The 13,462-nt window shown below is 41.5% G+C and overlaps 1 protein-coding gene across 1 annotated transcript in view; it reads right to left on the reverse strand.

Moving 5' to 3' along the window:
* Positions 1-421: 421 nt before the first annotated feature.
* The window catches only part of LOC139472742 (nectin-1-like), a 108,398-nt gene continuing 95,357 nt past the window's right edge, over positions 422-13,462 (reverse strand). Inside the window, exons 2-5 of the mRNA XM_071255210.1 lie at positions 8,086-8,436; positions 6,499-6,822; positions 4,860-4,931; positions 422-3,576 (exon numbers count right to left, since the gene is read on the reverse strand). Coding sequence (XP_071111311.1) covers positions 3,485-3,576; positions 4,860-4,931; positions 6,499-6,822; positions 8,086-8,436 — 839 coding nt within the window. The 3' untranslated portion in view covers positions 422-3,484. The remainder of the gene's footprint in view (positions 3,577-4,859; positions 4,932-6,498; positions 6,823-8,085; positions 8,437-13,462) is intronic.

Raw genomic sequence — 13,462 nt, forward strand, 5'->3', positions numbered from 1 at the left:
TCATCGATAGGGGGACGAGTCTTCTTGCAGGTTACGGAAAGGGGCGAGTGGTGACGAATGATTTTACCCCGAAGATGGATAACATGATATCCTGACAATCTGTTACCAAATGGGTAACATACACATATTTATGGATAACAACAGGGTGTTGTTTTACGTCTATATTCGTTACAAAGAATAAAGACGTTGTTATCCATACAGATGTGTCAAGTATACATGTTTTTCCAACTTCTAAACGCTTATGAAGGACTAAAAATAGGTTTGTTCATCTTACCGTAAAATAGTTGCATCACTTGAAGCATTGATATTTGACCTCAAACACTAACGCAACACACCCCACCCCTCCCGCCCTAACTCACGTTGATATTCTACCTCTAGTACTAACGCACCCCCCCCCCCCCCTCGCCCTCTCCCCCCAAATCAACAAAACAAATTGATGTCCCCTTATAGCATTGGGCCACCTTTCCTGTTTATGAAACCACATTCTAACGTATCCGATAATTAATTTGTAAAATTAATATTTCGAGAAAATAATTTCATGTTTGTTTAAAACATAATTAGCCGGATTAGATTTATTCGGGCTACGTTTATTCTGCTGTATTTGAACTTAAAGCGTATAATGTGACACACATTTGGAGGTAGAAATATTGGGTTGGCCACAAATGAAAACAATCCTGACAGATGTATGGGCCTGAAATTCCATTGTCGTTTACTCAGCCCCAAAGGTGCCCCTAATGAGGGTCTCCGAGCCTTAGGGGTCGTGACAATAGACCTTTTAGCTCGTGCATTAAGCGGCCTCTTAGCTCGTGCATTAAGCGGTGTGAGCTGCAAACTGAACGTTCTAGCAAGGTAAACAAGTAAATAAACCCGAAAATAATGCCATATGGTTGTGTAACGTCTAAAGCTGATTATTCACAGAGCCATGCTACTCCATACTTGGTAGCCACTGAACGCCCATTTCCAGAACTATGACGCTTATACTATTGTAATAGTTTTAGCATCGCTTGGGTGTTTTACACTTGAATCCTTGTTTTGCCAGACTCTAAATCAGGGGCGCGCTTGCACAAAGCGATCTTAGCGCTAAGACTATCGTAAGCCTATGTTAAAGGATGGGAGTTACGATCATCTTAGCGCTAAGACTATCGTAAGCCTTATTAAAGGATGGGAGTTACGATCATCTTAGCGCTAAGACTATCGTAAGCCTGTGTTAAAGGATGGGAGTTACGGTCATCTTAGCGCTAAGACTATCGTAAGCCTGTGTTAAAGGATGGGAGTTACGGTCATCTTAGCGCTAAGATCGCTTTGTGCAAGTGGGTGGTGTACATGGGAGTTTATAAAAAATGTCAGGTTCGCCCTGATTATGTTTCTAGTGTTGTCGGGTGTTAAAATGTTTAAAGACGCTTAAAACACTATTTCAGAAGACTTGCACAAGTCTCTAAGGCAATAATTATTAGTTCAAATCATAATTTCTAGTTTATGTAAATAATAAGAACAAGTTGTCCCTATAAGAGACTGGAGCCCTTACTGCCCACATATCTAGACTTGCTTATTAGGAGGATAGAATTCAGTACAGCCTTGGAGCAAGCCTACTATTTCAGTTTTATTACAGTGTATAAGTATAAAGTTAATAGGAAATAAAAAGTTCGTTGTAGATTTGTACCCCGTTCGTGAAACTCATGAATATGGTGATATCAAACCATGGAGGCAAAGATCAAACCAACCGGCACGACTAAAGGACGTTACTCTGACAAATCCAGGAAACCAATTGGGGGCATCCAAAATCTGAACTCACCTAACGCTGCATTGCGAACCATCTTGGCCGTTGAGCTAACAATCACTTTGACACATATTCTTCTCCCTTCGTTTGTTTCAATGTGAAAAAGGGGGCACGGGTGGCCAAGTCGTCTAAGGCGCCGCGATTCGCTGTGCAGAGTTGCGTCCCTTGGGCACGCCAGAAACCTAGGATTGTGGGTTCGAATCCCGGTTCGCCCCGATTATGTTTCTAGGTTTGTCAGCACCATACCCGTGCTCGTAGGTTTCACCGAAGGGGTAAACGTCTGAGACCTGCATCACTTGGGGCTTTTCTCACACATTAAGCTGACCCGCCGTGATGTAACTAGAATACTGTTAAAAGCGGCGTTAAACCCAACTCACTCACTCACTCAATGTGAAAAGAAATCTTGAGGGCTCCGCTTAAGAATATAAGCCCCCAATAACCTATGCTTGCCGTAAGAGGCGACCTGGTTAATGCCTGCTATAACAATCCTATTTCATAGATCGATGCTTATGATGTCAAGCACTGGATTGTCTGGTCCATATTTGATTGTTTAGAGATAGCCGTTATACAGGCAGAATATTGAGAGTGCGTAAAAACAACAAACAAACAAACAATTTTCAAACAGGACAAGAAACTGCACCCCTACTCTCCATCCACCACCCTCCCCCGTGTATGCTCAAAGACAGATTGACATATTGTCTGTGGCATTTTTTATCACACAACACATTTCTCTTTTCTAAAAAGAAAATATTCCAATTCGGGTGTGGAAAAGGGCGAGCTACACTTCCGTTTTACACAATCTAGATTTCAGACTGTATTTTTTCATAAAATGCATATATTTCATAGTCATGGTGCCGGACTTTCGTTGCAAAAAATAAATATGTTTTTACATGAACCTAGCCAGACCCCCAGTCCCAACAAACAGAATACGAGATAACGCATCTGTTTCGTCGTTAGAACGAAACTATGCAAAAATAATTAAGTCAAAACAACAAAAATGACCTATTGTCGCAATTGTTGCTCCGGTATAAGACAAGTCCACCGAACCTAGCGCTGCCTATGTTCAGTGTGTGAGTTACGATCGTCTTAGCGCTAAGATCGCTTTGTAAAATAGGGTCTTGTTTTCTTGCGTACTGTTACTGCCATCGGCGGTTATATTGTATTTTAGAATCCCAGGCTCCAAAAGGTCTTAATCTTGAGACACCGAATATCGAGTTATCAGTAGTACGTCTTACATAGTTCGGGAAAACCGAATATATCGAGTTATCGTAGTTCGTGACAAAGGGAGTACCATAATAAGATAACAATATGGCAGGGACAAAAAGGTCTTAATCTTGAGACACCGAATATCGACTTATCAGTAGTACGTCTTACATAGTTCGGGATAACCGAATATATCGAGTTATCAGTAGTTCGTGACAAACGGAGTACCAAAATAAGATAACTATATGGCAGGGACCAACAGGTCTTAATCGAATTAATCAAATTAAAGATGTTCGAGTTAACAAGGTTTCACTGTAAATCATTTCGAAATAATATTAATTTTCATACTGTTGGAAAATCGTTGGTAATATCGTATCTTGGTGATATGTCCAACTTGTATATGTCGGTACTCGGTGTGTGGTACCATTGATGGCATCAGGATACCGGGTGCCTGTCTTGGAGATAGGGCTGATGATAGGGTAATGTTGATGTATTCGCCTAGTATTACAAGCCGACCATGGCTGCTGCACACAGAACTACCATCACGGTAAGGCTTGCTGTTAGTGTTGAAGATGATCCACGATTGTGCTCGCCATCTGCTGAAACATATAAAAATTAACTCATGATATATTTTCATTGGAAACATTCTCTGAAATAAAAACATATAGTAGTCTTTTAAGATTAGAGAATTAGAATTTAAAATTAAATTTATTTAATTATCTAATTTGCTGAACTCCGCTTGTGCTCATTATCTGCTTTTTGTATGCCCCGTTCTTATGGTTCAGCTTTCTCCAACTACAGATGTGGCACAGACCCTCTTAGATTAGAGTGAGTGAGTGAGTGAGTGAGTGAGTGAGTTGGGTTTAACGCCGCTTTTAACATTATTCCAGTTATATCGCGGCGTGTCAGCTTAATGTGGGAGGAAAGCCCGAAGTGATGCAGGTCTCAGACGTTTTAGTACCACTTCGGTGAAACCCACGAGCACGGGTATGGTGCTGACAAACCTAGAAACATAATCGGGGCAAAGCGGGATTCGAACAAAAAATCATTGGTTTCTGGCGTGCCCAAGGGACGCAACTCTGCACAGCGAATCGCGGCACCTCAGACGACTGGTTAGAAAAGACAGGTATGCACTGTTACGTATGTGACTGATGGGTTTGTATTCAGCGTACTGCAAATACTGAGGATGAAAGACACGTAATTGTCACACTGCCCTTAGACTTGCACAAGTGTTTAAGGCAATAATCAATAGTTTAAGTCATAATTTCTAGATTATGTAATAAAAAAGAATAAGTTGTCGCTATAAGAGACTTGAGTCCTTAGATGTACTATATCTAGACTTGCCAAATAGGGGGATAGAATTACTACACATCCATGTACATATCTTTCAGTACAGCCTTGGAGCGAGGCTACATTGTCCTCTGTGTGAGGATCTGCGTAAAGACTTGCATGACAATGTCAGTTTTAGCTATCCAAATTGTTAAGACTTGCATGACAATGTCAGTTTTAGCTATCCAAATTGTTTAGATTTGTGTGACAATGTCAGTTTCAGCTATCCAAATTGTTTAGATTTGTGTGACAATGTCAGTTTCAGCTATCCAAATTGTTTAGACTTGTGTGACAATGTCAGTTGCAGCTATCCAAATTGTTTAGACTTGTGTGACAATGTCAGTTTTAGCTATCTAAATTGTTTAGATTTGTGTGACAATGTCAGTTTTAGCTATCCAAATTCTTTAGATTTGTGTGACAGTGATCAACACCTCTGACAACACTGAGCTGTGTTACCAATGCCGCAAAGAGAACAAACCCTCTGTCAGTCAGGGAGACGACTCATTCTTCCCCAATGCAGCAATAAGTATTTGTCGGTAGAGCGACTCACCTACTGCTTCCATAGCACAAGATCCGGTCTTCATACAATCGTGCCTTTCCGTTGCCGGTTTGACTTCGACAGCTGGAATAACAAGTTATAATTAGAACAATCGTTTTTTCCTTAATGGGCACAAAACTGAATGGTTACTGAAATGTTGGGTTTCATTTTCATAGAAAAAACTAAATACCGTCATAGAAATTAATTCACCTCACTACTAACCTTGACATTATGTCTGAGGGCAACCACAGATTATACTACTTGTTTGTTTGTTGTTTAACGCCGCACTCAGCAATATTCCAGCTATATGACGGCGGTCTGTAAATAATCGAGTCTGGACAAGACAATCTTGTGATTGATATCATGAGCATCGATTCACGCAATTGGGATCGATGACATGCATCAACCAATTCAGCGAGCCTGACCACCCGATCTCGTTAGTCGCTTCTTACGACAAGCATAGTCGCCTTTTACGGCAAGCATGGGTTGCTAAAGACCTGATATACCCCGGATCTTCACGAATGTGCTGGGTTGAGGTGGGTGTGGGGTGGGGTGGGAGGGGTGGTGAGGGGAGTCGGGGATTCACTGTGATACAGATATTCTCCCTGAAAAGAGGCGACAAAAAGTCTTTTCACCCACATAACAATTTTACAGTACATAGAAGGAAATTTTGTTTGAAAATAACGCACCGACACCATCAATAATGAGTGCGATTTGGTTGGTTCGTTTGTTGTTTAACGCCGCACTCAGCAATATTCCAGCTATATGACGGCGGTCTGTAACTAATCGAGTCTGGACAAGACAATCCAGTGATTGATATAATGATCATCGATCCACGCAATTGGGATCGATGACATGCATCAACCAAGTCAGCGAGCCTGACCACCCGATCCCGTTAGTCGCTTCTTACGACAAGCACAGTCGCCTCTTACGGCAAGCATGGGTTTCTTGCTGAAGACCTATTCTACCCCGGATTTTCACGGGTCAAATGAGTGCGACTGAATTTAATAAACCAGTGGGTGATAAAATGAGCAACGTCCCACGTCGCCGGAAACGATGCCGTAGACGTACCCAATGTCTTACAATGTTAGGACAATGACGATAAACTGGGGCCTTATTCCAGCTTTGCAAGATACCCCCAAACAGAACCATCTTCGTGGAATCAAACCCGTCTCTCCGGCATGACGAACAAACACCTCACTATACTACCTAGTTTCTCACACCTCATAAAACGGGGGCACGCATAACACAGTCGTATAAGGCGCCGCAATTCGCTGTGCAGAGTTGCGTCCCATGGGCACACCAAAAACCTATGATTATGGGTTCGAATCCTGGCTGCCTAGATTATGTTTCTAGGTTTGTCAGCACCATACCTGTGCTCGTGGGTTTCACCGAAGTGGTAAACGTCTGAGACCTGCATCACTTCGGGCTTTCCTCTCACATCAATCTGACACACCGTGATATAACTGGAATACTGTCCAAGGCGGCGTTAAACCCAACTCACTCACTCACCCTTATAGAACATAAATTTATGATAAATCATGTGCCATGCAAACAAACTAAAATATAAATAAAAATCAACAGAAAATGAGGAAAGAAGAAAAAGTAAATGAAAAATGAAAAAATGAAAATTGAAATCCTTTAATCTCACCTGGTAAACGCACACTAACTTCATCGTACATATTGTTCCTGTTATAGTCCCCTTCGAAAGCACATCTGTATATAACGTGTGTTGCGTTCGTATTTGCAAATATTTCCAATGGTTGTGTTGCGTAGATATCGCACTCATTGTTTTTAATTTCTCTCATTGGTCGATTGTTTGGGATCACCTCGAACCGGTCATGACCCTTCGACCTGTAAAACCACGTGAGCTTTTTGGGTGGATATCCGACCTTGGCCTTGCAATCGACAATTAAGGACGAGTTAACCTCTATGACCAAGTAGTTATAATGGATAGAGGGGCGCATGGCGTCAACTGCAAATAAATAGAACAGAATAAAATAAAGATAGAAGGAAGAAATAAAAGAAAAACAGCACCAAATATAGCGTCAGCATGATATTCTATTTCACAGGCTCTTCATTTAGAGGGGCGGTGGGGTAGCCTTGTGGATAAAAGGTTCGCTCGTCACGCCGAAGACCCGGGTTCGATTGTCCACATGGGTACAATGTGTGAAGCCCATTCCGTGTGTCCCCCGCCGTGATATTGCTGGTATATTGCTAAAAGCGGCGTAAAACAATACTCACTCACTAGAGGGTTAGGAAAGTTGAATTTGTACCGCGATAAACGTCATGGAACCTATGTTGCCGCGGGGCATTAACATGCGCCTCGTTCTACCCATCCCGGGAGTCGAACAAAGACTTAGATGTGATTGGCAAAGGAACAGACCAGTCCCTTGTAGTTCGAAGATGGATGACGTGCTACAACGTTAAGGTGTTACGTTGCGACGTCGTGACGCGAAATAACGTTGACGTTATGTTAGGCATGTATTGCCCGACTTGGTTATTGTCCTTTACTGTGCGGTCGATTTTATTGTCTCCTAGTTGGATGTTATGAAAGATGTGGGATTTAAACTGGAAGACATGTATGTTACAACTTCGTAAGCTTTGTAAGATTCCTTAATACCTCGACAAAGCGGGCGGTCGGGTAGCCTAATGGTTAAAGCGTTCGCTCGTCACGCCGAAAACCCGGGTTCGATTCCCGACATGGGTACAATGTGTGAAGCCCATTTCTGGTGTCCCCCGCCGTGATATTGGTGGAATATTGCTAAAAGCGGCGTAAAACCATACTCACTCACTCACTCGACAAAGCACACATTACTAAGGTGAAGGGGGCACGGGTGGCCCAGTCGTCTAAGGCGCCGCGAGTCGCTGTGCAGAGTTGCGTCCCTTGGGCACGCCAGAAACCTATGATTGTGGGTTCGAATCCCGGTTCGCCCCGATCATGTTTCTAGGTTTGTCAGCTCGTTGGTTTCACCGAAGTGGTAAACGTCTGAGACCTGCATGCTTTTCCTCCTACATTAAGCTGACACGCCGCGATATAATTCGAAGACTGTTAAAAGCGGCGTTAAACCCAACTCACTCACTCACTACCAAGTTGGAACGTGTTGTAGCTGTTAAAAACGATACCATGTAATAATACAGTGTACTTTAATCCCACAGACGAGGTTGAGATTCATTACAATGCGCGAAAATCTACTCTTGTACTTTATGAATGAACAATCCATTCTCATCAAATTACCTTTAACAGACAGATGCAATACTTTTTGAACGGTCGAGGTGCCCACATATTTACAGACATACATCCCCCGATCCGAACACTGCAAATTCCGCAACACCAGAGTAAATTCTGTTAGTTCTGTCTCAATCGTAATCTTCTGCCTGATCCGAGATTTAAAGGAATAATCCACGCCGGTCGCCCATTCTGGTGTCTTGGAATCCGCCGGTAAGCGTACGATCGTAACTTCGGATCCGTCTGGGCGTCTTCGGATCCAAGATATGACATACCATCTGTGATAGCCTTCCAGTTTACACTGGAGTGTGGTACTTTGGCCTATATATCCTTCGGCAGCTTCCGGCACTTCGAAATCACCTGCAAAAAAAAGTAATCCATCATTGAAATACACCAAGCTGAAGGAGATCTTTTAGTTGGAACTTGACTTTTGCCGGAACTAATTTCGGCTCTCTTTTTTTTGCATTTTATATTTGTATTTTTATGTGTTTTAATTGGGAATAACTGTAAAAGAACTATGTAAAGGTCACGAGACATGATCAGCGAGATCTGAGGACATCCCATTACGGGTCACGTCAGAACGACCTCTAGCGATGTTTGACCGATCATTGAAATGACTGACAAGAAATCGACATTAGCCAATCAGAAGGCAGCTTTCTCGAGCTTAACGACACTAGTTTCAAACTGGCGACTACGCTTCAAAACATATTTTGACGCATTCTTGTTTAAATTTTTAAAACTGATAAAATGAACATTCTGGAATGGCTTACAGATGACCTAGATTGTATGGATATAATCATAAAACCCGCAAATGTCGTTCAGAATACCCTCTGTTAAATAGTTCGAGGTTACATGATCAGAAAACACATTCCGTCTATCACTTTCATGATCTGGTAAGCGACGCTCTGATTGGTTGGATGAAAGGACGTTCTGACGTGATCCGTAATGGTATGTCCTCAGATCTTTGTTTAGCGATAGCCAGAACTAAGATCTGATTTTAATGAGATTGCTGACTTGGAAGTCCTTTTGCTGGAGAGGTGAAAAACACATTTTTCTTAACTATTAAGCGATTTTAGTGCATGATGGCTCGTTGGAGAGCTCTTCAAATGCTGAGACGTTTGATACCAAATCCGACAGACATATAATTGGTCGTTAGGGAAATACAACCTGATTTTAATGAGATTGCACTTAATATTACTTAGTTTTGAAGTTTCTCATTCATAACGTGGAATGAAAAATAAACTTGCACAAAGAAATACTTCTTTAAGTCAACTCTGCACAATATAGTTGATGAACGAACTGGAGTGATTAAATAAAAAAATGATATAAAAGAAATGTAACGTAGTATTTGATTTTTTAAAAATGGCAAAACAGTTCCCTTACAATATCGATCTTCTTTTGCGAGATTGTTAATATACTAGGAACTATAATTACAATGCGGATCCCTCGGGTCCCAAAACCAAATGATATATACATATACAAAAATGTTCACTCGGTGTACATGTAATATGATATAAAATAATAAAGTCCACGTTAGTCCAACATCTTCTTTATATCAGTTTCAGACATAATATAAAATATATATATAATATGATAATAATAATATGATATAAATATATAAATATAAATATAAATAATAATATAATATAAAGAAGATGTTGGACTAACGTGGATTTTATAAATATATTTATATATTCAAAATGCTATTACGTTTGAAGGTACATAAGAAATAGACAAAACCCGGATGTGATCAAGCTGGGAAAACGTGAAACATTTATGACAAATTATGTTGTGATTTCAACATTCTGGTGTTTCGGTGCGGGAAAGATAGGTTTGATTGAAGTTTTGATTTAAAAATATATTAAATTTGAAATGGCATGTTTCTAAATAACGCCGTTGTTTTGCAAATACATTCAATGATCCAAAGTACGCGTGACGATCCGAGTTAGAATACATCTTCAGCAACCCATGCTTGTCATGAGGCGACAATGCTTGTCATAAGAGGCGACTAACGGGATCGTTAGTTGCTGAAGACCTCCCGGCGTAATGAAAGTTAAATGCACTGTGAATAGCACGATCAGATACGCAGTGGCCTTGGCAAGCATATCGTGCGTGTGTGCTTGCAGAATCAAAGCGTTTGTGCTTGTAGAATGAAATTAATACCTAGTCACCCACCACAATTAAAAGGAATGAGCAAATTACTTCAACAAAGACGCACCTGTTATGATCCCTTTGAAGATAAACTAAGTACAGTTCAGTGAACTATTAAGAAACACACCCCTTAAGCGTTTTGTCTTGATTGTTCTGTGTATAATTTAAACCAAGTCAACCATTCTTGGCATGCGATTCTCGTGTATCAAGCCGGAAAGACGCGAAACATGCAACGCGTTTTTTCATGTACTGGACGACCCGCTAAATGAAACACAATGGGTGAAAAAAGTCAATGGGTTCTCGTTTCCGCATTCAACATTCCGTCCGCTGCTTCCTTATTCGGCATTAAACCATTATGGTGACGTCATGGCTCTGTTGTTTCCATTGATACTGAGCCAGGAAGTCACTGGACCTTCTGAACGAGTAAAACTGATTGCCTTATTGTTATATTGATACCATTGTCAGTTTTTTGTTATAACACCCAATTCAATTCAATTTCCAGCCCCATCACTACACCCTCAATGTATTCAATTGGCGTCGCTCCCGTTAATCCCATGGTTTCCTCGTTATATTCTTATCATATTTCAGCTATATGACGGTTGTATGTAAACAGTCGAGTCTGGACCAGACAATCCAGTGATTGAGATCATGATCATCGATCCACGCAATTGGGATCGATGACATGCATCAACCAAGTCAGCGAGCGACCACCCGATCCCGTTAGTCGCCTTTTACGACAAGCATGGGTTGCTGAAGTCCTAGTCTACCCCGGATCTTCAGGGGTCGGGTCCGTCGGTGTACGATGACAAGCGATGAACCAACTCACTGAGTCAGACCACCCGATCAGCATACGTTGCTGGGATCTGTTCGAACCTGTAATTCTCACGACCGTAGCAATTAAGTATCCTTGAGATGGAGGTGCCACGCTATCTGGCAAATCACAGACTGATCGCTGAAACTAGAACGTGACAGAATTACAGAGAAAGAAGCATCCCCATCAGTTTTGCCAGGGCACACGGGTAACAGTTTTACAATCACAGAGTAAATGAAATACTGGACACTCGGAGTTGTTTAGAAGCGCTAAAACGTTTTTTTGACCTTACTGAAAGTGTTTTACAGTCGGAAAGTCAATACGGTAGAGCGACAGAAGCGTGGCAGAGCATTTCTCACGGATAATCGTGTATTCTTGCGTGTGTGCGTGTGTTGCGTGGTGACGTTGTGTCCAAGGCTACTCGATAACTCACACCTAGGACACTTTAAACCTAATCTATAGCCGCCACGTGGCGCAAATGACGCGTTTAGCAGCACAAATAACACCGTCGGACATGAAACTGTCCATTTTAAGGGACGATACTCTTTCAGAAAGACAGCGATATGTTGTTGAACATCCTCGTCGTCAATATTACGTCTAGGAAGACCGCCTGTTCAGACAAACTGGTCGATAGAGTGGACATTGTGTCACGTGTCCCGCTTACATTGACACAAAGTCGAGTCTTGACCAGACACACCAGGGGTCGATAGAGTGAACATTGTTTCACATATGTGCAATTGATACAAAATCTAATCTTGACCAGACACACCAGTGAACGATGGAGTGAACATTGTGTCGCGTGTCCGGCTTACATTGACACAGTTCTAATCGAGTCTTGATCAGACACACCAGTGGTCGATAGAGTGGAGATTGTTCCACACAATGTGCAGTTGATACGAAATCTAATCTTGACCAGACACACCAGGGGTCGATAGAGTGAACATTGTTCCACATATCTGCTATTGACACAAAGTCGAGTCTGGACCAGACACACCAGTGAACGATAGAGTGAACATTGTCTCACGTGTCCGGCTTACATTGACACAGAATCGAGTCTTGACCAGACACACCAGTGGTCGATAGAGTGAACATTGTTTCTCATATCTGCAATTGATACAAAGCGACGTAAAACCATACTCACTCCTTCACACACAACAACCATAGTGACAACGGAATCCCCATTTGAAACGACTGGAAATCCCTACGGCAGAGTCAACTTCTATGAACTACCACGATTGGTAAACTTAAATCCTATAATAAACGCCCTATGTCTTACTCTCTCCAAGTATCCAACTTGTTGGTACAGATATATGCTGGGTTATATCAGCAGTTTTTTATAATTTACAATACCGATTTAATTTCATTAATTATTTAAAAGGGTTAATTTAAGGCACTGCAAATCAATCGTCGGGAGTTGCGTCCCTATGGCTTGCATTGTCAGAACCACAGTCGTGTTCGTTAGGTTCACCAATGGTTGGTTAGCTGGTTGGCTGGTTGGTTTGTTGTTTTACGCCGCACTCATCAATATTCCAGTTATATGACGGCGGTCTGTAAATAATCGAGTCTGGACCATACAATCCAGTGATTAATATCATGAGCATCGACCTACACTATTGAGATCGATGACATTGACCAATGGGATAAACGTCTCCGACCTGCATCACTTCATCCTCCCAAATTAAACTCGATATAAGTGAAAGCGGAGGAAAACTAAATTCACTTTTGACATTTATTCTAGACTCGGAGAGTAAAGCCGTTTTAATTAAACTCTGCATTTATCAGAGGTAATATGGTATTTGACAGCTCTTGTGTAAGTACTATTTTCATTATAAAATCACATTCATATTACATAAATTCAGTCTGCTTGAATTCCAGATTTGTAATGTACTCCACACATTGTAAAAAAAGGTGAACAAAATACCGCTTTGCGAATGAAACGTAGCGGAAATGATTTGGGTGTCATCGCAAAGTATGACACGCGATGAGGTCGAATCTTCAGACACGCAAGGGCAGATAACTCTATCTTGACCATGCACTACAAACTGACATATCATTGACAGACGTCAGTCGCCGCTATCGATCTGATAACCCGTATTATGTATAGATAAAAGGCATTCATTCCAAATACAGAAGGATTAATTTCCTAGAAACGTGAGTCCAGTGATGTTGAGGTAGATCTGTCAACCACGGGCATCAGCTTGCACACAAAGCACGAGCGACTGAGCGAACGGATTAACTGGGCTTTTCTCCCGCGCACGCACCCAACATTAGCGCAGTGATCGCTTTTAGTGAACATGTTAGCAGTGACGGGTAATTAACATCGTTGATTAAACATGGGGAAATTGGGTGGTACTTTGTCTAAGCCTTATTTGATCGTTTTTATTAGAGCTAAAGTGCTTTATAGCAGTGTTGTTTTAGGTTAGC

The sequence above is a fragment of the Haliotis cracherodii genome, unplaced genomic scaffold, assembly GCF_022045235.1.
Source record: "Haliotis cracherodii isolate W230 unplaced genomic scaffold, xgHalCrac1.p SCAF_25, whole genome shotgun sequence".
Lineage (NCBI taxonomy): Eukaryota > Metazoa > Mollusca > Gastropoda > Lepetellida > Haliotidae > Haliotis > Haliotis cracherodii.